Source organism: Prionailurus bengalensis, chromosome A2, assembly GCF_016509475.1.
Source record: "Prionailurus bengalensis isolate Pbe53 chromosome A2, Fcat_Pben_1.1_paternal_pri, whole genome shotgun sequence".
Taxonomy (NCBI): Eukaryota; Metazoa; Chordata; class Mammalia; order Carnivora; family Felidae; genus Prionailurus; species Prionailurus bengalensis.
This window is the reverse complement of record NC_057348.1, coordinates 58,245,627-58,267,108: the sequence shown is the minus strand read 5'-3', so window position 1 is coordinate 58,267,108 and position 21,482 is coordinate 58,245,627. Positions and strand designations below refer to the sequence as shown.

The following is a 21,482-nucleotide window of genomic DNA, read 5'->3' as shown; positions in this document are numbered from 1 at the left end:
GAAGAGTCCTTTGAGATCATCTACAATACCTAGTGCTCTACCCCTGGATAGCGTGATGAGAATATAATTTGAAAAAGCAGGTTCAATATAATAATTTATTTTATTGAAAGCAATGTTTTCCAAATATGCTATATATAAAGTAAAACTCCACATAATTATCACTGCTGCAGCTGTTTAAATTGCAGTGATTCTGAAAGGGTGAGGACTTTGCTCTGTTCCTTAAAGAGGCTGAGCTCCATTCTAGCTCAGGAATTGCCAATGCACCTTTCTTTCTTCTTGGAAGACTTCCTTCCTAACCCAACCTAATACCCCTTCATCCGTCCAGGTGCTAGCTTAAATGTTTCTTCAGGAAGTCACGTGTAAATGCTCCCTTCCATACTCTCTCATAGCCCCTTATAGGCCTTAACAGACCTTACTAGACCTTAACAGACCTTAACAGACCTTCACTAGACTAAGCTCTGAGAATATGGGTTGTGGCTGTCTTGTTCACTACCATGGTGCTTGGCACATGAAAGAACTTTAGTTACCAAAAAGGACGAAATATTCAACAGGAAGTTAAAAAACGCTGCCCTAATAACGGAAAGCGCATATATAACAGATGAAGCAACCAGGGCCCAGAGGAGAGAAGAGTTTGGCTTAAGGTCTCTGAGCCATTTTGAATGCACTAGACTGCCTGGCTCTAAGTCCCATTTTTGGTTCGCTCCTGTCCCGGGGCCTTTGCCTAGTTTTTCTCTTGCCTTGGCCATCAGGGCTTGCCCAGCTCAGGGACCCCTGAGAAGATTTCCCTGACCCCACTCCTCCTAGAGTCCCATTCAACCTCTTGATGTTCAACCTGTTGATGCAGGATTAAAGATACTCTTCACGTCAACAGGGTCAGGGGTCGTTCCTGGCTTCTCTGAACAGTGTCATTCCATGCAGGTGACCACCCGCTGCCTCCTGGGCGCGCAGGAAAGGTTTCCATCCGATGGATGACTAGGTGGTGCGGGCGCGCCCTCCTCCGACACCAGGCCCCAGGCAGGTGGCCTCTGCTCTCGAAGGCTAGAGGTGCGAGGCCGGACTCCGGGAGGTCACGGTCGCGGCCCCGCCTCTCCAGGCACCCGCGGCGCTGATTGGCCGACCGGGCGCCCGGGGACCGCGCGGAGGGGCGGCCGCCCGCGCGCCCGCCTCGTCTCCGCGGGGGCGCGCCCGCGGCACGCGGCCGGGCGGGGCCGGGGGTGAGTGACGGCCACGCGGGCCAATGGGGCGGGCGCGCGCCGCCGCCGCCGCCCGCGCGGCCCCTGACGCCGGCCGAGGCGCCGCGCCGCTGCGGCTGCGGGCGGCGACGGCTGCACCATGGGCCGGCTGCTGCGGGCCGTCCGGCTGCCGCCGCTGCTGCCGCCGCTGCTGCTGCTGCTGGCCGGGGGTGAGTGCGCGCCGCGCGGGCGGGCGGTGGCAGGGCCGGGGCGGGCGGCGGCGGCGGCGGCGGCGGGCCGCCGTGCTGGACAGCTCCCGGGCAGCCAACAAAGGGGCCGGAGCGCGAGGCGCGGGAGCGCGGGGCTCGGCTGGGCTGCTAAGCCGTCCGCGACACGCGCGCTCCCGGGGCGCGGGGTGGGGGGGCGTGGGGCCACCGCATGTGCCTCGTGTGAGAGCGGTTCCCCGGCGCGGGGGCGTGCGTGTGGACACACACACACACACACACGCACGCACGCAGGGGAGGCACGAGGAGTGTGGTGGATGGAGGGCGCGCCTGCACGCGCTCTCTGGGGGCTCTGTTGGGGGGGGGGGCTTGGGGAGGGTGGGAGCATTGGCGAGAGGAGGGCGGACCCTGGCCGCCAGCTGGGCGACAGCCACACAGGGAGACACGGCATTTACAGGGTCCGTGAGGCCACCACAGTGGGCGTGGGGCGCGGATGTCTTGCGGCCGCGAGGGGGAAAGTGCCAAACAGCCGTACACACAGCTGCTGCGACAATGAGGGGGGTGTGTTTACGCGCGTGTGGTGCTGCCGGACAGGAGGGGGGGTGTGTCATTGTCAAAGCCTGTCTAGGCTGTGCGGGGCAACTTTATTAGGAGCTGACAAAAAAACACAAAAAACAAAAAACAAAAACACGTATGACAGCAACCAGGTCTGCTTGTGACAGCGACACTGCTGGATAGCTCCTGCGCTGCTGCCGCGCAGGGGTGCGCGTGAGAGACCTTCTGAGATGTAGTTCCCGTTCAGCGGTGCGCAAGGGCATTGGGATGTGTGTGGGTGACGACAGGTGAAATGTGGGGGGCAGGTGTGAAATGCATGTGCCCGTGACAGAACCTGCTGGATGGCCTCTGAGTGGCAGACGTGGGATTCAGGTGTGTGCATGGTGGGTGGGCACAGGCATGTGGCAGCCGATGTGACAGGCCACCACCACTGAATGAGGGGTGGGGGAGAAGTGCTGTCCGCAAGGGTGGGTCAAATAGGGACAGGACCGAACACCTTCTCCATGTGGCGGACACAGCCATGAGTACGTATTAAGGGGTGACTGCTAATCGGGGTTGGTGGAGAGGCGTACCGGAATGAGTGTGCGTGCACACGTGTGTGTATGTGTGTACGGGCTCACTTATCAGATAGCCTTGGCTGACTCCACTTCTGAGGGACACACAGGCGTATTGACATGTGTGCGTGTGACGTGGGAGTTTGCCTGGGACACTGGCTACTTAGTCACCTCCCGTGCAGTTAACCCACAAGGACACAGGCACATGCGAGGATCTGTGGGAGTGAAGGAGAGGCTGTAAAGGGTCTCTGCCCGAGGAGGGAGAACAGTCTGCTTGGCAGTGAGATGGGCCATTGCCATGGCCCACGGTGACAGGATCCCAGGGAAAATGACTAGGAGCAGAAAGGGGCCTCCCGCTCTGAGCATGCCCCTGGAAGGGTTAGTCAGCGAGGGTAGTTTTTCGCCACCATCAGTCCAGGGATAGCTAAGGACCAAAGGGGGTGTGCACAGAAATGCGTCCATCAGATCGTGTCTCAGACGCTCACACGCACCCGTGTCTGTGTTTGCATGCCTTAAACCTTCTTTGGAAGAGGTGAGACTCAACAAATAAATTACATATTGATTAGTCTGCTGCTTCTTTGTGCGACAGCCACACCAGAGCTGGCAGGCACGGTGGGTCAGGACCCATGCCCAGCTGCGGCTGGCCATGGATCACTATGGGCAGCTCCACTCCTGCTCGCCTCCCACCTGCTCCCTCCTGTGCACACTTCATGATGTATGTGATGTACGTTGTCGCCTCCTTTTTGGAGACGTGTGTGTTCAGCAGTACGTCTCGTTCTTCTACACCTTTCTATAGAAAGCCTTTGAGAACTCTTCGGCTTTGCTTCTCAGACACATCCAGACACACATAGGAATGTGCGTGTGTGGCAGGGTGATTGTGCTAGACGATTTCTGTTGTAGCTGACGCTCAAGGGTGTGGGGGCCGCGTGGCAGGTGCTGCTGGGAGGCTCCCCGTATTGGTGTCTGGCAAGGGCTTAGGCAGATCTGTACTTCAAAGCTGCTGATGAGGGAAAGGGTGGGGGTGTAGCTGATGGTAGACATCAGAAAAGGATGTTTGGATCAGAAGCAGATTGCAGGGGAGATAAAACACGGGGATTAGTAAGGCCTTGTTTTTTTCACCCCCTAAGATGTAAGCCTGCTTCATTCGCCTCTTTTTCTGAGTCTGGGTCAGATTTTCAATTCTTTGAGGCTGGTCCCCGAATCCTTTTCATGTGCCTTCTTTTTCTCTCCCTCTCTCTCTGTTGGGAGTCATGAAGTAACAGAACATTTTAGGTGCTAGAGGAAAAAAAAAGAAAGTCACACAAAGAGTGTAATTCTGAACTTCCAAATCAGATGGAGTCTTCAATTAAAGCAGATTAATTATCAAGTGCAAAAGCAATTACACAGAGAATGCTTAGGTCTCAGCTACTATTTTCGGGGGCAAGTTTGAAAATAAGTAACCTCTGGCAATTACTTAAATAATCACCCGTGGCCAAGGCTTTTGAACATATCAAGGTCTATATAAAGAAAAAATAATCATCGCAGGGGAAAAATAGCTTCAAGAAAACAGAACCGTGTGCTGGAAAAGGGATGAAAACCCAGATCCCTTTTTTCACACACGGCTTTTCAGCAAGATCAACAAAATCTCTGTTCGTTCCTATTAGATGGTTGGAAAGGAAGAGGAGGAGGGAGGGGGAGAGAAGGTGGAGGGAGACGGTGGCTTCTCTGCCTGACAGGTGGAGGGGAGAGGTTTGGAGAATGGAGGAACTCACCTCATTCTCTGCGCAGAGAGCTTCACTGACTAGGCGGTATTTGGTCAGCAGAGGTGAGACATCATCGGGACTGCTGGTCAGCCTTTCCTTGAGAGGGCATATTCGTTTTCTCAAGGTCCACGCTGCTCTGCAGAGCCGGACCAAGGCCTAGGAGGGAGTGACTTTGCTCCCTTCATGCCACGGGTCAGCTCTGAGAGAGGCAACTCTCAGGTGTCAAAGAGGCAATGCAAATTTGATCCTCCAGTGGTTTTATGGAGGATAAAATTCCGAGAATTCCTGAAGAAAACCAGTGTGCGCCTTTCAATAAAGGCTGACAAAGCGTCTTTCCCCACACACCTGCTAGATGCTGGTATATATAGATAAAGATTTTCAGCCAATGGCCTTTTCAGAGATTGGCTGCTCAGGGGCCCTGGGGATCCGTGAAATTTTTATGTCATTATTGCAAACGTTTCTCATCAATTGACATTTTTCCTTCATGGACTGTGTGAGGTTTTTCCGGGTAAGTTGATCACATCTGGTTCCCCCAGTCTTGGGGGGTACCACCTCTGCAGAACGGGGCTGTCGTACCTGCTGGTATCGTATGTAAAACTGAGACTACGCTTTCCATGCAGTGGTCACGTTTGAGGGGAGAGACCGGCTAATTACAGCTCTTCTATTAACTAGCTCTCTGACCTTAGCGTCACGGGGTCCCACTCAGTGGGGTTGACCAAGTGGAATCAGACACGGGGCACGCCGCGTGAGGGAAGGAGGCTGTAAGATGGCCTGTTATGGTGTGGTGAGAAAAGTGCAGGAATTGGTTCAGAGGCTATGGTACAAGGAAGGTGCCTGGCCTAGTCTGGGAATGGCCGGGGAGCGCTTCTCAGAAGCAGAGGCTGGAAGCGGGAGCAGGAGCTGGGTGGTGGGCACAGGTGGCCCCAGGCATTACCTGCTGCTGGTTAAAAGCTCTTTGAGGCTTAGATGCCATCCCGGGTTTCCACTCATCAGTCCTGAGTTTTCCTCTGAAGTCGCATAGAATAACTGTGGTCTGTATTATTCCTATTCACATCAACCTTGTATTTTAATATATTTGAAGATACTGACCATTGCCTCTCGAATATTCTCTTTTCCTGGCCAAGAACGTCCCAGTAGGTAGGATAATATTACTTACATTTATGGAATACAGCCTGTTCGTTGGAGTCCAGTCTGTAGGGAGCTTACCTCATTTGAGGTCCCTGCCTCCTGGGAAGCTGTGGAATTTTTGTCCTTGCTTTACAGATGAGGAAACCGGGGCCCCTGGTGGAGAAGTAGCTTACCCAGAGTGGCTCAGTGAAGCCAGGACGCAAACCTGCTTGCTTGGCCCAAGCTCTCTCTGCAGGGCATCCTTCTGTGTTCCATTTCAGGATCTGTTGACCCTCTCCTGCATACTTCTTAACTGTGTTAAGCCCCGTTCACTCGGAGGGCTTTCCTTATGACTAAATGTTGCATTCACGGTCCCATGCTGTGCGACCGTGCGTACCATGCAGTCTCCACTGCGCTCTGGATGCCAAACTTAGGGCTTGCGACTGCTTCATAAGGTGGTTGTAAGGATCCAAGTTCAGATGACGCTTGCAAAGCATTTAGCACAATAGTGTTAGCTCTCATTTTTTATTAAAAACATCACAAAAAATTTCCGTGAGCTACTCAAGCCAGGGCCCAGTGCACAACAGGGGTAGCGGGACGTATCTCTTCCCTACATCACTGAACGTTAGTCTTGGAACAGAAGATGTAGAGGGCATTTCACCCACCTTGCTTAATTTTCGGATGAGGAGACAGAGAGGTTTTAAGCAACTTTCCAGAAGACATATAGCGAGGTAGTAATATTTGTGTAATTAAGTTGTGAAGCTGGCAAATAGGGCTGTCTTCCTATTCTTAGTGAGTGGGAGTGAGAGAGAAGAAAAGATGCCCTTTAATTTACTGGGTTTTGTTTGTTCATTTGTGTTATAGGTTAGGAAAGAGGGATCCTCCAAGATTCTAAACAAATACGTTATTATCAACACTGCATGAGTTTGAACTGCGATCTCATGTGGCTCTTAAAGACTGTTCAGGAGATCGTACTGCTGAAATACAAATCACGTTCCTAATGCAGTTTTGGAAACTGTTCAGCTTAGGATGGAAGCCTGGGGAACAGTGTGCACACAGAGTCCTTACAAGCAGGGACCTGTCCTTCACTGCATCTGTGCCCTGAGCACCTAGCTTAGTTGTGAGGAAGGTGGGTGCTGGGAGCAGTTTTTGAGTGAGCAAACGCCCAGTGGGTGCTGAGCCAGATGAAGCTCACTCTCTCCTGCCCACCTCCCTTGGTCTCTCCTTTGCCCCTTCACAGGGAGGGCTGGGCAGTTTGGCCTTCGTGGAGTGAGAACAGCAGCCCCTGGCAGCCCCTGGGTGTCAGGAGTGTCCCCCCTACCCCTCTGCAGTCCCCCCACCACCACCCCTGGGTTCTTTCCAGGGTGACCTTCGCCAGTCTGACCTTTCCGGCCTCTCACAACCATCTGGCTTCCGTGTCTATGCAGGAGCGTCCCTGGGCACATGTGCGGCTGGGTCCGATGAGCCTGGCCCCGAGGGCCTCACCTCCACCTCCTTGCTGGACCTCCTGCCACCCACGGGCCTGGAGCCACTGGACTCAGAGGAACCCAGTGAGGCCATGGGGCTGGGAGCTGGCCTGGGGGCCCCTGGCTCGGGCTTCCCCAGCGAAGAGAGTGAAGAGTCCCGCATCCTGCAGCCGCCACAGTACTTCTGGGAAGAAGAGGAGGAGCTGAATGACTCCAGCCTGGACCTGGGACCCACTGCAGGTAGCTTTCCTCACCTAAGAGTATGTGCTGACTGCAGCTGGGACTGAGGCCGTCAGGCAGAACGCCAGAGGACCATTTCCTTGTTCAAATCACATCTCTTGTCTCTCCCGCCAGCTTTTACCATGCTGCTGCCCTCCTGTACAGAGGCCCAGTCTCTGGGGCTCTGAATGCTTTACTGATCCAAGAGGCTCTTTTCTTTTTAACCTTTGCTGCTGTTTAGGGAGCCCATGTTCTGTGTTCACATAACTCTAGAACGCTTACAGCCCGTGAGAGAAAGCTTCTCCCCATTTAGACATGAGAGAACTGTGGCTCAGGGGAGCTAAAAGCATGCCTAAGGTCGTGCACCTGTTCGTATGCTCAGTCATGGTCCAAGCCTAGGTCTTTCCAAGGTCTAGGGTTTTGTTTGTTGCCCTGCTGTGCTGTATCATCTCTGTCGAAGGTTCCCGCGCCCTTCCTGCGGTCTCTCGGACCCTTGATCAAGGCACTGTAACTGCCTTTCTCTCAGTCATGCACCAGAGCTGTTTCTGGGGTTTATAGAGCATGGCTGATGACTGCGTGCGGGCCAAAGCGAGCCTGAGGCCTGGCAGCGAGCAGGAATGTCTGCAGTTAGGGACTGGATACAGATGTGTGTCTTCATGCTTGTGGCTTTGGCAGCTGTGCCCATTCCTTTTTTCTTTTCTTTTTTTTTTTTTCTTAAGTTTATTCATTTTGAGAGAGAGAGAATGAGTGGTGGAGGAGCAGAGAGGAAAGGGGGCAACCCAAGCAGGCTCTGTGCTGTTAGCGTGGAGCCCGGCATGGGGCTCGAGCCCATAAACCGGGAGATCATGACCTGAGCTGAAATCAGGAGTCAGACGTTTAACTGGCTGGGCCACCCAGGCACCCAGCAGAAGCCCGTTTTTAAATGTTGTCCTGGCAGTGTGTGTGCATGCATGCACATGGGGGGGGGGGGGGGGGTTGCAGAATTTAGTCCTAATCTTTCTTTTCAGAGTATATAGTATTTTGGATTTATGTTCTCTAATTATAAAAAGAATACACGGAGATGGTAGAAAACATGACAACTGCAAAGAAGAAAATAGTAATTCATCCATGACCTCACAACTCAAAGAGAATGACTATTAATACTTTGGGATACAACCTTGTAGCCACTTTTATGTGCCACATTGGAATCCCGTTTTCACTTAAAATATTTCACAAGTGTATTTCCACATCATTAACTATTCCTTTTTAATCTGGTTTTTAATGACTACACAGTATTTCATCATGTGGATCATTTTATATATAAAACCAGCTCTCTCTCGTTGAATATTTAGGTTGTTAACAGTTTGAATGTTGCTAACACTATTATTATATGTTTTTGCAGTTTTTTGATTATTTCCTCATAATACATTTCTAGAATAAAATTGCTAGGTGTAAAGATGTATTTCCTGGGTGGGATGTATCAGCATCCCACGGAGAAATAGAAGACACAGTCAAACTGAGATAATCCAGGGAGGGTTTACTTATAGAACAAGGGACTTAGGTGGGCAAGGGATAGGCCAGCAACAAGAACCCAGGGCTAGTGGCAGTGGGGCACTCAGCGCCCGTACACCCTAAGGGACAGAGGGAGGGATGGATGAAAGGAGCCAAGAGGGATAGATAGAGTGTGGTGGAGAGCAAGTAATCCTGACAAGAGCAGTGACCCAGCAGGGGTGAAACCAGGAAAGTAAATAACCCACCCCTTCTCCTCCCATCTTCTGCCAGGGGCCCTGTCATTCCTTCTTCCCCTGCCTCTGTTGAGGAGTCTGGTCAGGAAGCAAGGACATGGCCTGTTGATGTAATTCATGGGGTAGAGAAGGATAGAGAGGGGATCTGGAGGGGGTGGAGCGTGTCTGACACAAAGGATGGGAATCTTTCCACAGGCTTTTGTTCAGTATTTCCCAATCAGCCTCCAGAAAGGTCTTTCCAGTTTGCATATCCACCAAAGGTGGAATGAATGCCAGTGTTTTGGACCCTTCCCACAACTGTATTTTGTCATTGAGAAATGTTGGTCAATTTGTTTTTTTATTTTTTTTAACGTTTTTATTCATTTTTTGAGAGACAGAGACTGTGAGTGGGGGAGGGGCAGAGAAAGAGAGAGAGAGATGCAGAATCCGAAGCAGGGTCCAGGCTCCAAGCTGTCAGCACAGAGCCCGATGTGGGGCTCGAACTCGCGATCCGCTTAACTGACTGAGCCACCCAGGCGCCCCAAAATCTTGGTCAGTTTGATAGGCAAATTATAATGGCCTTCAATTGCTAGTAAATTTTAACTTCAGGTATGTGTATATATTCTGACCATTTACAGTCTTTTCTGATTTGAGGCATGATATAATTAAGAGCAGATTCTGGCATCAGGCAGATTCCCAAAGTCCCTGCAGCGACACTTAATAGCTATGTGATTTTTGGCAAGTAGCAACCTAAGCCTCAATTTTCTCATCTAGGAAATAGTATCATAGGGTTGTGAGGTTTAAATGCAGTAATACATCTAACGCGCTTAGCACAGTGCTTGGTACGTCACAAGTACTCCGCAAATATTAGCTGTTACTACCTTTAGATTTTTTTCTATTGAAGCTTTAGTTCTTTCTTGCCCCTGTACAGATCTGCATATAAAAAGGATGCTAACCTTTTCTCTGACGTATATAAAACACATTTTTCCAGTTTATCACTTTTATCTTTATTATAGTAACTTTTGACATAACGTATTTTTTACGAACTTGGACGGTCTTTCTTTTGAAATGTTTGAAATGTTTTTATGTGTTTTTCTTTGCTTTATGTTTAGAAAACCCTTTCCCTCCCTGAGATGTATGCCCCTTTATTTCCTTTGTTCTTTTTCACCTTCAGTTTTTACACTTAACTCTTTAACAGTAATTTATTTTGGTATGCGGTATAAGGTAGAGATTGAATTCATTTCCCCCGTAAAGCTAGCTGCTTCCCGCAGCGGTATATCCCCCCCCCCCCCCCCCCCCCCGCACTGAAAAGAAGTGCTAGACAATTAGATGTACTCGGGTCTTTCCCTGGGCTTTTCCCTTGTTTAGACTCTCGAGACTCTGGTCTGAGGCAAGCAGTCATTCCGAGAGCCGTGGTCGAGAACGCCACGGTGGTGAGCCAGGGACCCTCCTCAGGATCACAGTGGGATGGCTCCTTAGGCTTCAGTGAACTCACGTTTGCTCTGCCTCTCCCTTCCCTTCCCCTCCTTTTCCTCTCACTTCACCTCTCTCCTCCCATTAGCCTGTCTAGGCCTCTTAATAGTGAAAACAGCTGTCGTTCATTGAACGCGTGCTACATCACGGGCACTTTGCCTGCATTCCTCTTGTGCCAGCTCTGTCGTGGGGTCTGTTTCCTCATCTTTGCTCTACAACGGGGACTCAGGCGCCCTGCACGAGGAGTAGGCGAGGGGGAGGGAGAGCTGCTTCGGCCAGGCTCTCGCATTGCTCTCCCTCCCACCGGGCGCTTCCCTTTCCTCAGGCGGCTCTCTTCTCCGTACACCCCCAAGGCAGTTCGTGAAAACACAGTACCCACGGAACAAAAGCTAAACATCTTAGCACTGCAGAAAATGCTCTTGACATCTGGCCCGGCCTTCCCCTTGGCCCCATCTCCTTCCCTTCTCCAACATGCATCGTTTAATTAGCCTATTATCGTCCCCACTTGGCAGATGTGGAACTGATGCACAGGGAAGTTAAGTGCTTTAACAAGGTCACACTTGGTATGTGACAGAGCTAGATGGAGAATCGGTGCCTTTTTACTGACAGCGGCTCAGGTCTGTTCCCTGAGCCTGTGGTGCCCTGCCCCCCCTGTCCTGTCTGCTCCAAGCGCCATTGGGCATCCTGACCGCCTGGGGGACTTGTACCTGCTGCCACCCCTAGCTTGGAAGACACAGCCTCTGAGAGGCCTTTCCAGCTCTGCCATGTGAGCAGGACTGCACGTGGTTGTGGTCCAAGGGGGCCTCGCTGAGCAGGGGGGCCAGGGCCCAAGTCAGGGTGCACACTGCTCACTGGGCCATGGGCCGGACGAAGGAGTGCCTTTTTCTAAGTCACCTACCCAGAGGGGCGTCTCTGTGAGCTAGCGGTGGCCCTGAAGTTAAGCTGCGTCGTCGCAGTACCTTGATAACACGGTGTTAGACCACAACAGAGGCAGAAAGTGTCCCAGGTGTGAGGCTCATTTGGATGGGGAGGCAGCCCAGACAGGACAGAGTGCCAGTCCCCTCTGCCTTCTTCTGCTCCTGACCCTGAAAGTCACAGGCTTCCACCCGGGGGTTCTCTGGAATGAAGGAGGGCATTGCCCCTCGGGGTCTGCCCCTCAGGTTGGAGGAGACCCCAGGAGCCTTCAAAGGGCCTGCCTGGGTGAGGAGTCCGTCCAGAGGTCAGAGTGACCATGCTAAGTGCCATCCTGACACGGCCCCTGGGGACGTGAATACGTCCATGCCGCAGTGACTGCTGAAAGCCATGCCGTGGCCCGGCCCAGTCGCAGACCCGGTACCCTTCTAGTAATTACAATACCGCCCCATATGTGAACACTGGGCATGCGCCAGGCACCGTGTTAGGTGTTCCAGTATAATATCTCGTCTAATCTTCACAGAAACAATTATATGTGGTTACTCCCATCCCCCCAGGGAATAAACTGAGGCTGCGGGAGTTTGGATAACAGCCCTGGGTACTAAGGATTCAGACCTGAGTTCTCAGAGTCCATAGCCTTGGCTCTTTCCATGAGGTTGCCTCTTAGCTCGCAATTTTACTCGAGGCCAGCAGTAAGTATTGTCTTGTATTTTACCACTGGTAAATTCTCACCATTTTATTCATAGAATTTTCTCTTTGGTTAGCTCATTGGAACTTCACAACCACCCTGTGAGCTGCGCAGGCAGCAGTCGTCACTGCTTCACAGATGCTGAAACCCAGGCCCAGAGAGGACAAGCGCTTTGCCCAAGGCCATACAGCTTGTGTGTGGCAGAGCCTGAGTCTGGAATCAGCAGCTCCTGAGCAGTGAGGGGCCTGTGCCTCGCCACCTGCCACGGGAGCGCACCAGTGGCCTGTGTCAGAGAGGAAACAGTGTGTTCCATTGTCACCAGTAGTGTGCTACGTCTAGTCTCATTGCTAGTTTGTTGGGCCTAGAAGAGCCCGAGCTAGGCTCCTCCTGCAGTGACTGTCCTGAGGCCCCGCGGCCAAAACAGCCGCTGGCGTTTCTGATCGGCTGCTGATGAGTGTGCTGTGACCTTGAGCAGGTTCCTTGTCTCATCTTGGCTTCAGCCTCTCATCTGTAAGCGAGGAACGATTGATGGAAGCCTTCTCCAGCTTTAAAATATTATGATTTTCTGACATTTCAGGTGAAAAGAGTAGTCTCAGCAAAATAGGGAGGAAGTGTGGATCTCCACTCCGCCAGCTAGCATCAAGCCAGCTTAAGACCTGAGGGGTTCATTCTGGCAGGATTGTCAATGATTGATAATAATTTCCCAGGTTACCCACTCATCCCAAGGCTCTCTCTCCTGTCACCCTCCACCTCTTTCGTTCTCCAGTATCCTTAATAAAGTTCTCTGCATGCAATTTTAATTTTCCTGGTGAATAAGCTAATTAGTGTTCTACAAGAAAAGTGATAACTCTTCGGGGTTGGCAAGTTCTAGAAATCTTCCTCAGACAGGCTCAGAGGACTGTGTGAAAAAAGAGGTGTTAATGGGCCCAGTAAGCCCAGAGCCCAGGCAGGGGGGATCCAGGTGTGGAAATGGGACAGGAGAACCTGGCTTGCTTCATCATGCTTCATTCCCCTCGCTGGCTTCTTTCTTAGGCACAATGTCCGTGCGTGGTGGCTTTAGAGAGCCTCCAGCGACTCCTGTGTCATCTCCGTTCACTTAACAGCCCCAACAGACAGAGAGCTCTGCCTCCCCAGTGTTTCTAGAAGAGCCTCAGAATGGAAGCTCCTTAGTCTGCCCTGGGTGATGAGCCCATCTCCGACCCAATCCTGAGGCCTTGGGGATGGAGTTCTCTGGCCCAGACGGGGTCTCGAGCACACCTGGAGGCAGGGGGTTGGGCCCCATGCTCCTGGACTAAGAGGAGGGAGCAGCATCTGCCAAGCGATGGGTGGGCATAAACCACACTGCTCTCGAATAAGGAACGTTCATAGCATGCTTATATTATTTTAAAAATCGTTTTCACATAATTTTTTTTAACCTCAGAGCGACCTGATGAAATCCATAAAAGCGGGCATGGTTAGTATCACCGTTTATAACTAAGGAAACTGGCTTAGAGAGGTTTAAAGGAGGCACTAAATTACACAGGTAATAAGTGGCAGAGCTAAATCTCAAATTTGAGATTTCTACTTCAAGAGCTGCTACTCCATCTAAAATTATTCATTAGACCACTTTAATTACTGTTGCCTGTAATGAATTTCATAGAAACCAGATCATCAAAACCACTGTCTGCTGGGACCTGGAAATAGCTTCCATACATTGAGATTGTACCTGCTCTTGAGTGATTTGACCTTCTGGGTCACTGCACACACATCAGGCGTGTTGCTAAGAAGGCCCACTGAAAAGAGTCGCTTTCACCTAGATGCTAAAAGAAAGAAAAAAAAGCCCTTTAGTTTTGTTTTACACTAGTAACAAACATCCTGGTGTGAAAATTAGAAAATGTAGAAAAGAAGAAAGTGAAAACCACTCATGATCCCATCACCCAGAATTGGCGAATGTTGACGTCTTGGCACATGTCTTTCTGGATGGTTTTCCCGTACGGGAAATACATAGAATGTGCTTTTATGAAAAATGGAATGACAGTGCCCAGGTCTCGGTGTTTCACTTGGCAGCGTCTTTCCACGCCCGCTGACAGGGCCCTCCGCCCCCAGTTGTAACGCTGGAATAGCATCCCGAGGAGGGCCAGGCTACTACGTGCTCAGTTAATGCTCTGCTGCCTGAGCACTGGATGGTTTTCAGTCTGTTGTTACCCTCTCTGTGCCATGATGGGAATCCTTGGAACCGCATCACCGTGAGCATCCTCATTGTTTCCGTAGGGTGCACTGCTAGGAGTGAAATTACAGGGTCAGAGTGTTTGGTTTTAAAGCTCTTCATTCATAATCCCCGCCCCCCCCCCCCCCCCCCCCCCCCCCCCGCCATTGTGGTCCCATCAGCGGCAGACTGAGTGCCTGTTTCCTGCACTCATCCAATCCTGGCGGTCACCTTTAAATATATCCGCAGATTGTCCAGTTGGCAGTCCGAAAAATGTATCATTTTGTTGAATTTACATGTCTTTGATGACTCCTGAGGTTGACCATTAAAAAGTCATTTGTAATTATGCTGAAAGTTTCTTCCCTTGTGCCTCTGTTTTATACAAGTCTATTGTGAATTTTGTGAGTGTTTTTGTATTAACACTCACTCGAATAACTGGCTTGAGTGTTGCACTCACAGGGCAATTTTCAGTGATTTGACATTAACCGAAAGGGACATTTAAAGTGATCTTTCAAGGCCATTGGCTTGGTGCCTGTTTAAATTTCATGTCCCAAACAGGGAAGTCAGCTCATAATATTTCAGCTGACGCCGAGGGTCAAGCATGAGATTATGGCTACCTCAGAAGGCAGAAATGAAGTCCAGTGTGACCTTGATAAACTGGGGAAAGAGACTCACAAAAGTGATGAAATATATGAGGGGAAAAGATGCAACTTGATCTGTTTAGGGAACAAACAGCCAGCCCCAGAGTGAGATGGAAAGGAAAAGCAAAAGCCTGGAGAATCCAGGCTGTCCAGGGCCCGGAGTTTCATCGGAGTGGCCTCCTGCTAGCCGCCAGATCACGTCCAGTGGGGAGAGTGTAGCGTGAGGGCTGTGTTCGGCTCAGACCCTTCTGCATGAGTCAAGCATCAGCCAGCTTCTAGCCCGTGAATCTTGTTCACTTTTGCACAATTTACTCAGCAAATATTTATTGTGTACCTACTCTGCTGATTTTGTGACCACTCTTAAAAGGTGTGGGGAATCCAGACTTGCCACAAAAGAATGACAAGGGGAGGGGTGGAGAATGAGGAATAATCCCAGTTGTTTGGCCCCAGGCAAAGAAGGCTGAATTGGAACAGCTGAGAAAATATGTAGGTTTTTATCCCGAGGGAGAGGCTTCCCACAATTTCCTCACTTAGATAAAACAGAAATGAGCTTGAGTTGTAAAGGGACCATTGAAGGTGGGTTTAAGGAATTTGGGGAGGAAAAAAAGCCGCCAAGATAGAATTGCCTCTTGAGGCACCTGGGTGGTCATCTGGGTGGCGTCGGACTTTAGCTCAGGTCATGATCTCGCAGTTCGTGGGTTTGAGCCCCTTGTCGGGCTCTGACCTGACAGCTCAGAGCCTGGAGCCTGGGTTCTGTGTCTCCCCCTCTTTCTGCCCCTCCCCGCTTATGCTTGCTTGCTCTCTCAAAAATAAATTTTAAAAAGCTAAAAAAATTTTTTTAACTGAAAAAAAAAATGCCTCTGTAAGGAGACATATTCTTATTCTTGAAGAGACATATTCTTGAAGACGGTGACAGCCCATGTTACCTAGACTTAGTTGTCATCTGCTCAAGATGACCCCCCGGGTCCCTTCTTGTGCTAGAACGCTAGTTCCTTCGCGTCCCATAGCAGGAACACCCCACCGCAGATACACTTGCAGCCAGCTGGGTGTGTGGAATGTAAGACCGCACCAGGGTTTTAAGAGAATGCCTTAGGGAGAAGAGCCTGCCTTCTGGGCGAGGTGATTTGAATGCTTTCTGTCATTTCACCTCAGCCTCAACTTCCCAGAGGGATGGCGGGCTAGCCTGGAGGCCGGTCAGCCAGCTTCCTGGCCCCTGGCTGCAGAACTCTGAAGCTGTGCCTTGAGCTCGCCCTGCCAGCTAGTCTGCTGATTCAAGCCCAGCCTTAAAGAGATGGGCCTTGGCCCACAGTGTGGATGCCCCGGGGAGAGGTGATGCCGCTGCCGGTAGTTGGTTCCTCGCTGCGTCTGAAGCCAAGTCTGGGTGTCGTCCTAACTGTGAGCAGGCTGCCCACGAGCCTGAGTTTTACACCTTTACAACTGTGATAAGTGTAGCTTCACAACTGAGAGCAAGTGTCCTCCCCTCCCCCCCGTAAGCTTTTCTTTCCTCATCTGTGAAAGGCAGGCTGTGGACTCTCTGATCTTGCAGGGCCCCTGTGTCGTGTGAAATACCCCGAGTCTGTCTTTTGAAGGCCTGATTTCCCTCGGCTCCAGGGAAGATGTAGTTCCCAGTGGAAGCCACCAGGGGGTACTGCAGCTTCACAGACCTGGCACCCCGTGTTCTGGGAGGGAGATTCCTGAGGCTGGGGTGGGGGGGAGGGTTGGCTGAGGTCCTCTGCTATCTCACAGACAGTGAGGGGACTGAGCTACCTGTCTCCTGAGTGCCCTTGCAGCAGAGCCACTCCCTGACCTTCCATGCTTTGAGGTCAGGCCCCCTCTGGAGGGTCTGAGCTGTGGGGGACCTTTGGCATCTCTTCAGTGTCCCAGCTGTCTCTACCCTCCAGGGGATAGGGACAGGCTTTGCCTGGCTCTCGTGCCGTCTTGAACATGTCTTCTGGGCATCTGTGTTTGTTCATACTCAGGTCCCCGTATGGGGAGTGTGGGGAGTGCTCTGTGGGTATGCTTTTGTCCCAGACAGGCTTTCAGCATTCATGGGACCCTCCTGTCCTGCCTCCCTGTGCTGAAGTAAATGGGATGGGCAGCCAAGCCTTGGGCACTAAGCAGGAGAGGCTCTCCCCGTGTGGAGTCACAGCTCTTGGTGACAGCAGTGGACAGGACTTGGGACGCACCACCTGTCACTGCACTGGGAGACCTGGGGCAGGGGGTGGAGGGGTGCCCGGAGCAGCCACCTGCCTTGCCTGGCCCATCGTGTCTCACCCGCTGTGGTGTGGCGCAGCTCCCTCCTCCATCGCTCTCCTTTTCCTGCCCCACCTCCCTGCTTTTCTTCTCTTCCTCCATTGCCAGTCTACTCCCTTTTCCCTTCTCCAAGACCACTGCTCCTGCTCCCTCTCCCAGGCCAGTGTCGCCAGGCCCGGGAAGCCTCTCCTTGGACACCTGAGTGGGAGAAGCACGTTCTGCCCCGTCCGCCAAGGCTGTTCCCCTCTTACGGCACTGTGTTCCTTGCTCCTGGAGCCTTCAGAAGCTCCTGGTCCAGGTTGGCCTGCCCTGTCCCTTACCTTGTTTCATTCCCCATCTGGTGGCTCCGGCATGTTCACTAGCCAGTAGTTAAAGGGATTTCTAACTCCGTATTTTAAAAAAATAATCCAAATTTACAGAAGACTTGCAAGAATAATTTCCGTATACCCTTCACTCAGATTCCCCCATTGTTAACGTCTTACCCAACATATACATGTATACTTACAGACATGCAGTTTTTTTCTAAACCATTTGATAGTAAGTTGTAGACATGATGCCCCTTTGCTGACTTTACATACTTGAGTGTATATTTCTTTTTTTTTTTTAATTTTGCTTATTTATTTTAGGCAGGGGTGGGGAAGAGCTAATGGGGGAGGGGCAGAGGGAGAGAGAGAGAGAAAACCTCAAGCAGGTTCCACACTCAGCACAGAGTCTGACGTGGAGCTCGATCCCATAACCCTGGGATCATGACCTGAGCTGAAACCAAGAGTCGGACACTTAACCAAATGAGCCACCCAGGTGCCCTTTCAGTGTATGTATATTTTTTAACATTTTAAAGTTTTTAAAATTTATTTTGAGAGAGAGAGTGGTGGAGGGGCAGACAGAGGGAAAGAGAGAGAATTCCAAGCAGGGTCTGCTGTGTCAGCATGAAGCCTGATGTGGGGCTCGAACCCACAAACTGTGAGATCACGACCTGAGCCGAAATCCAGAGCTGGATGCTCAACCGACTGAGCCACCCAGGTGCCCCTCAGTGTATATTTCTCAAGAATGGAGACATTCTCTTACAAAATCAGGGTACAATGACCATCAGGAAATTGGCATGGATACAATACTGTTATATAATTACAAACTTTAGACTTTCCATTCCCCACCCCCTGCCCAGTGTCCATTGTAGCAGAAGAAAACAAAATTATATTTTACAGTTCAGTATCCAGTCCAAGATCATGTACTGCATTTATTGTCATGCCTCGTTACTTTTATTCTGGAAAGTTCTCCAGACTTTATTTATCTTTCATGACCTTAACATTTTTGAATGAGATAGGCTATTTTGTAGAATACCTCTCAGTTTTGTCTAGTGTTTCCCCATGATTACATTCAGGTTCTGCATTTTTGACAGGAATGTCATACAAGTGCTGTTCTCTTTCTCAGTGAATCTTGGTGCTACTCTTGGACAAAGGATGGTTTCTTTACTTTTTTTTTTTTAAACTTGATTTTTTTTGAGAGAGAAAGTGGTCACGCATACGATAGTGCGGGAGGGGCAGAGAGAGAGTCTCTCAAGCAGGTCCTGCACAGTCAGGGGCTCGATCCCAACAACTGTGAGATCGTGACCTGAGCCAAAGTCCAGAGTCAGATGCTTAACCAACTGAGCCACCCAGGCGCCCCTTTACTTGTTATTCTATGTTCATATTTGGATCCAGTCCCCCTGCCCACTCTTCCTGGCATCCTCGTTTCCATCCCACCAGGGTCGGTCCCACACCTGCTCCCATTCCACTTCCCTCCACACCTTCTGTGGTTCATAATCTGTGTCCCCACAGGGTCTCCCCTTAAATTCTTGTTTCTGTGTAAGAGACATTTCTCATACTCAGATCATATCTAGATTTGTCAGGAAACCGTCAATCCTTTCCTGCCCTGCCCTCTTCCCAGGATTCTCCTTGACTAATTTATCACTCAGGCGCTTCTCTTACTCCTCGTCTTGTGGAGCAGACTTCCAAAATGGTGCCACTTTTCCTATTATGATCTTATAGTATGTAAATTTAATGATAATAACGGGGAGGAGGTAGAGGAATAGCTGAAGTGACTCAGGTATTCGCTGTGCAGTGTGGGCTTTATCTCAGTGCATCCTGACCACAGCCCTGTGTGTCAGGTACTACTGTTGTTTTATAGATAAGGAAGAGGAGACACATGGAGGTCAAGTGCATGTCCAAGGCCACACTGCTGATAAGCAGCGGGAACTGAGATCGCACAGTAAAAGAAGAAGGAATAATTTTGGAAGGGGAGAGGTGGTAAAAAAAAAAAAAAAAAAAAAAGTAGAAAAAAAGGCTGCTGAGTCCAAGCACCAGGGTGCATTATTTAGTGATTTGTCAAGTCACCAGAGATGAGAGGGCTGGAGAGAGCAAAGGCTTGATGGAAGATGTAGATTTGGGAGTCTTTAGCATGGAGGCCATAGAGAAAGTCTTTGGAATCAGTAACTCACTGAGAAAGAAGTGTGGAGATGATGAGTCAAGGGCTGGCTGTGTGGGAGTAATCACACGGAGGGAGCCGGGGAGGAGCTAGTGAAGGAGTAGTCCACACCTTCAGAGGCGCTTCTCTCTCCCTAAATGGACAGGTCCTGGGTTCAGGAGGCAGAAGGTGCTAGTCAAGAGTTCAGCAAACACACATTGCTCTCTTTTCTGCACTGGGCCAGGCACTGTGTTAGGTGCTGGGAACACAGGGGTGAAGAAAATCCCCTTGCTTGGCAATCAGAGTTCGTGGTCTCGTAAATCCTTGATTATTCTTATTTGGGACTGTAGAGGAGTTGTTTTTAATGTCACTGGTGTATGAGACACATTTATCAAAACTATCTCCAAAGCATTGAATATCAGCGCCAGGAAGAACCTTAGAAATCAGATATGCCAGTATCCATTCGTCTCATGAAAAACCGAAGCCCAGAGAAGCCCAGGGACTGACCATTGCTCAGACAAATCAGTTGGTGGCTGACTCTTCTGGCTTCCAGGCCCCATCACCCACAGCATGACGGCTGTTACTGTCCAGTTTAGTTGAGGGAATTCTGTTGGGAGCCAGGCTGCCTTTGGAGGAATAGAGAGCTCGACTTTTGGAAAGTCCACATCAAATGAGTAGAGGGATCGTTTTGGTCAGCTTGCCCTCTTGGGAACTCCCCCAGCCCAGGGGGATTCTGCTGGAGTGCACCGCCATCCACCGCATCCCCAGCATATTCTAGGCTTTCCTGAGCCTACTGACTATTTCAAGTGCTTCTTGAGGGTTTCCAGGGCACTTGGCCTCTAGACTTCGCCATTTCTGCTGAGGGCACGGCTGCCCCCACAGTCAGCCAGAGTGCCCCCTTCTTCCTGTTAGTCAGCCAGTGCACACAGGTTATCAAGTCTGCCTTGGGGCCAGCTCTTGAATCTGTTCTCTCGTCAGTCTCAATGTCATTACCTGTGTTCATCTCTCCTGAAACGTGCAGCAAGCTCCCCAACTCTTTTCTCTGCTTTTATTCATCCCCTCTTTCATCAAATTCTTACACATTGCTGTCAGAGCAGTCTCCTGACCATAAAATTTCATGATGTAAGGGATTTTATATGTCCATTTCCCCAGAAGCCATCTGACATGCTGCTATATCATTTTCCTGTCAGGTGGCCATCTAGGCCATTTCAATAGGTTTTTATGCATTGCATTTCGATTTTAAACAGAGATATTACAAAATGCTTACTTATATTGAACTAAAATATTTTTATTCTTTTATATACTTGTTTTATGGGCATAATTTCTTCTTGAGTCTCTCTAGAGGTGTTAATATGACATTTTTATAAGTTCTCTTTTGTTTTCTGGGTTAACTCTTCTCTCAGAGGTGGGTTGCTTTTCTTTCTCTCCTTCATGCTTTGTCATGAGCCTGGCTTTCCTCTAATGTCCTGTGAATCTTGATTGTTTGTTCATATTTATAAAGGTGATACTAGACTGTTCAGTATTAGAGGCTGGTGTCTGGCTCCTCAGTGTTCTGTGGTCTCTGTTCCATGAGCACATCTCCCCCCTAAGTGCCATGACTGACTGTTTTGTGTGGGGAATAGGTAAGTTTCCCTGCAGACTGTGAGGAGTGGAAGATATCCAGTTACCAGTCTCTTTGACTCAAAAAGAGTATACTTAACAAAATTGGGGTGGGTAGAATATTCTAATTGTTCAGTAAAAATTTTTTCTAATGTTTATTTATTTTTGAAGGAGAGAGAGAGTGCAGGCAGGGGGAGGGGCAGAGAGAGAGGGAGACACAAAATCTAAAGCAGGCTCCAGGCTCTGAGCTGTCAGCACAGAGCCCAGTGTGGGGCTCAAACCCATGAACTGTGAAATCATGACCTGAGCCCAAGTGGGACGCTTAACTGACTGAGCCACCTGGGCACCCCTCTAATTATTTATTTAAATATCACAGTGGGCTTTCAAATATCACTAAGATCATTCAGCTAAAAATCATAATTTTTCTTATAGGGAGTCGATTTTCCTTTTGTAGTAATTTTCAGAGCCCTGTGATTCCATGTTCTTATGTGAATGCTTGTTCTCTAGGCCTGCTGCACAGTTTCCCTTCAGAGATTTATTTTCATGACTT

General features: G+C 50.2%; 1 protein-coding gene across 1 annotated transcript in view; it reads left to right on the top strand.

The window, feature by feature from the left end:
- The first annotated feature begins 1,305 nt into the window (after positions 1-1,305).
- Positions 1,306-21,482, top strand: part of PODXL2 (podocalyxin like 2) — a 39,890-nt gene continuing 19,713 nt past the window's right edge. The window contains exons 1-2 of the mRNA XM_043588291.1: positions 1,306-1,402; positions 6,782-7,060. Coding sequence (XP_043444226.1) covers positions 1,333-1,402; positions 6,782-7,060 — 349 coding nt within the window. The 5' untranslated portion in view covers positions 1,306-1,332. The remainder of the gene's footprint in view (positions 1,403-6,781; positions 7,061-21,482) is intronic.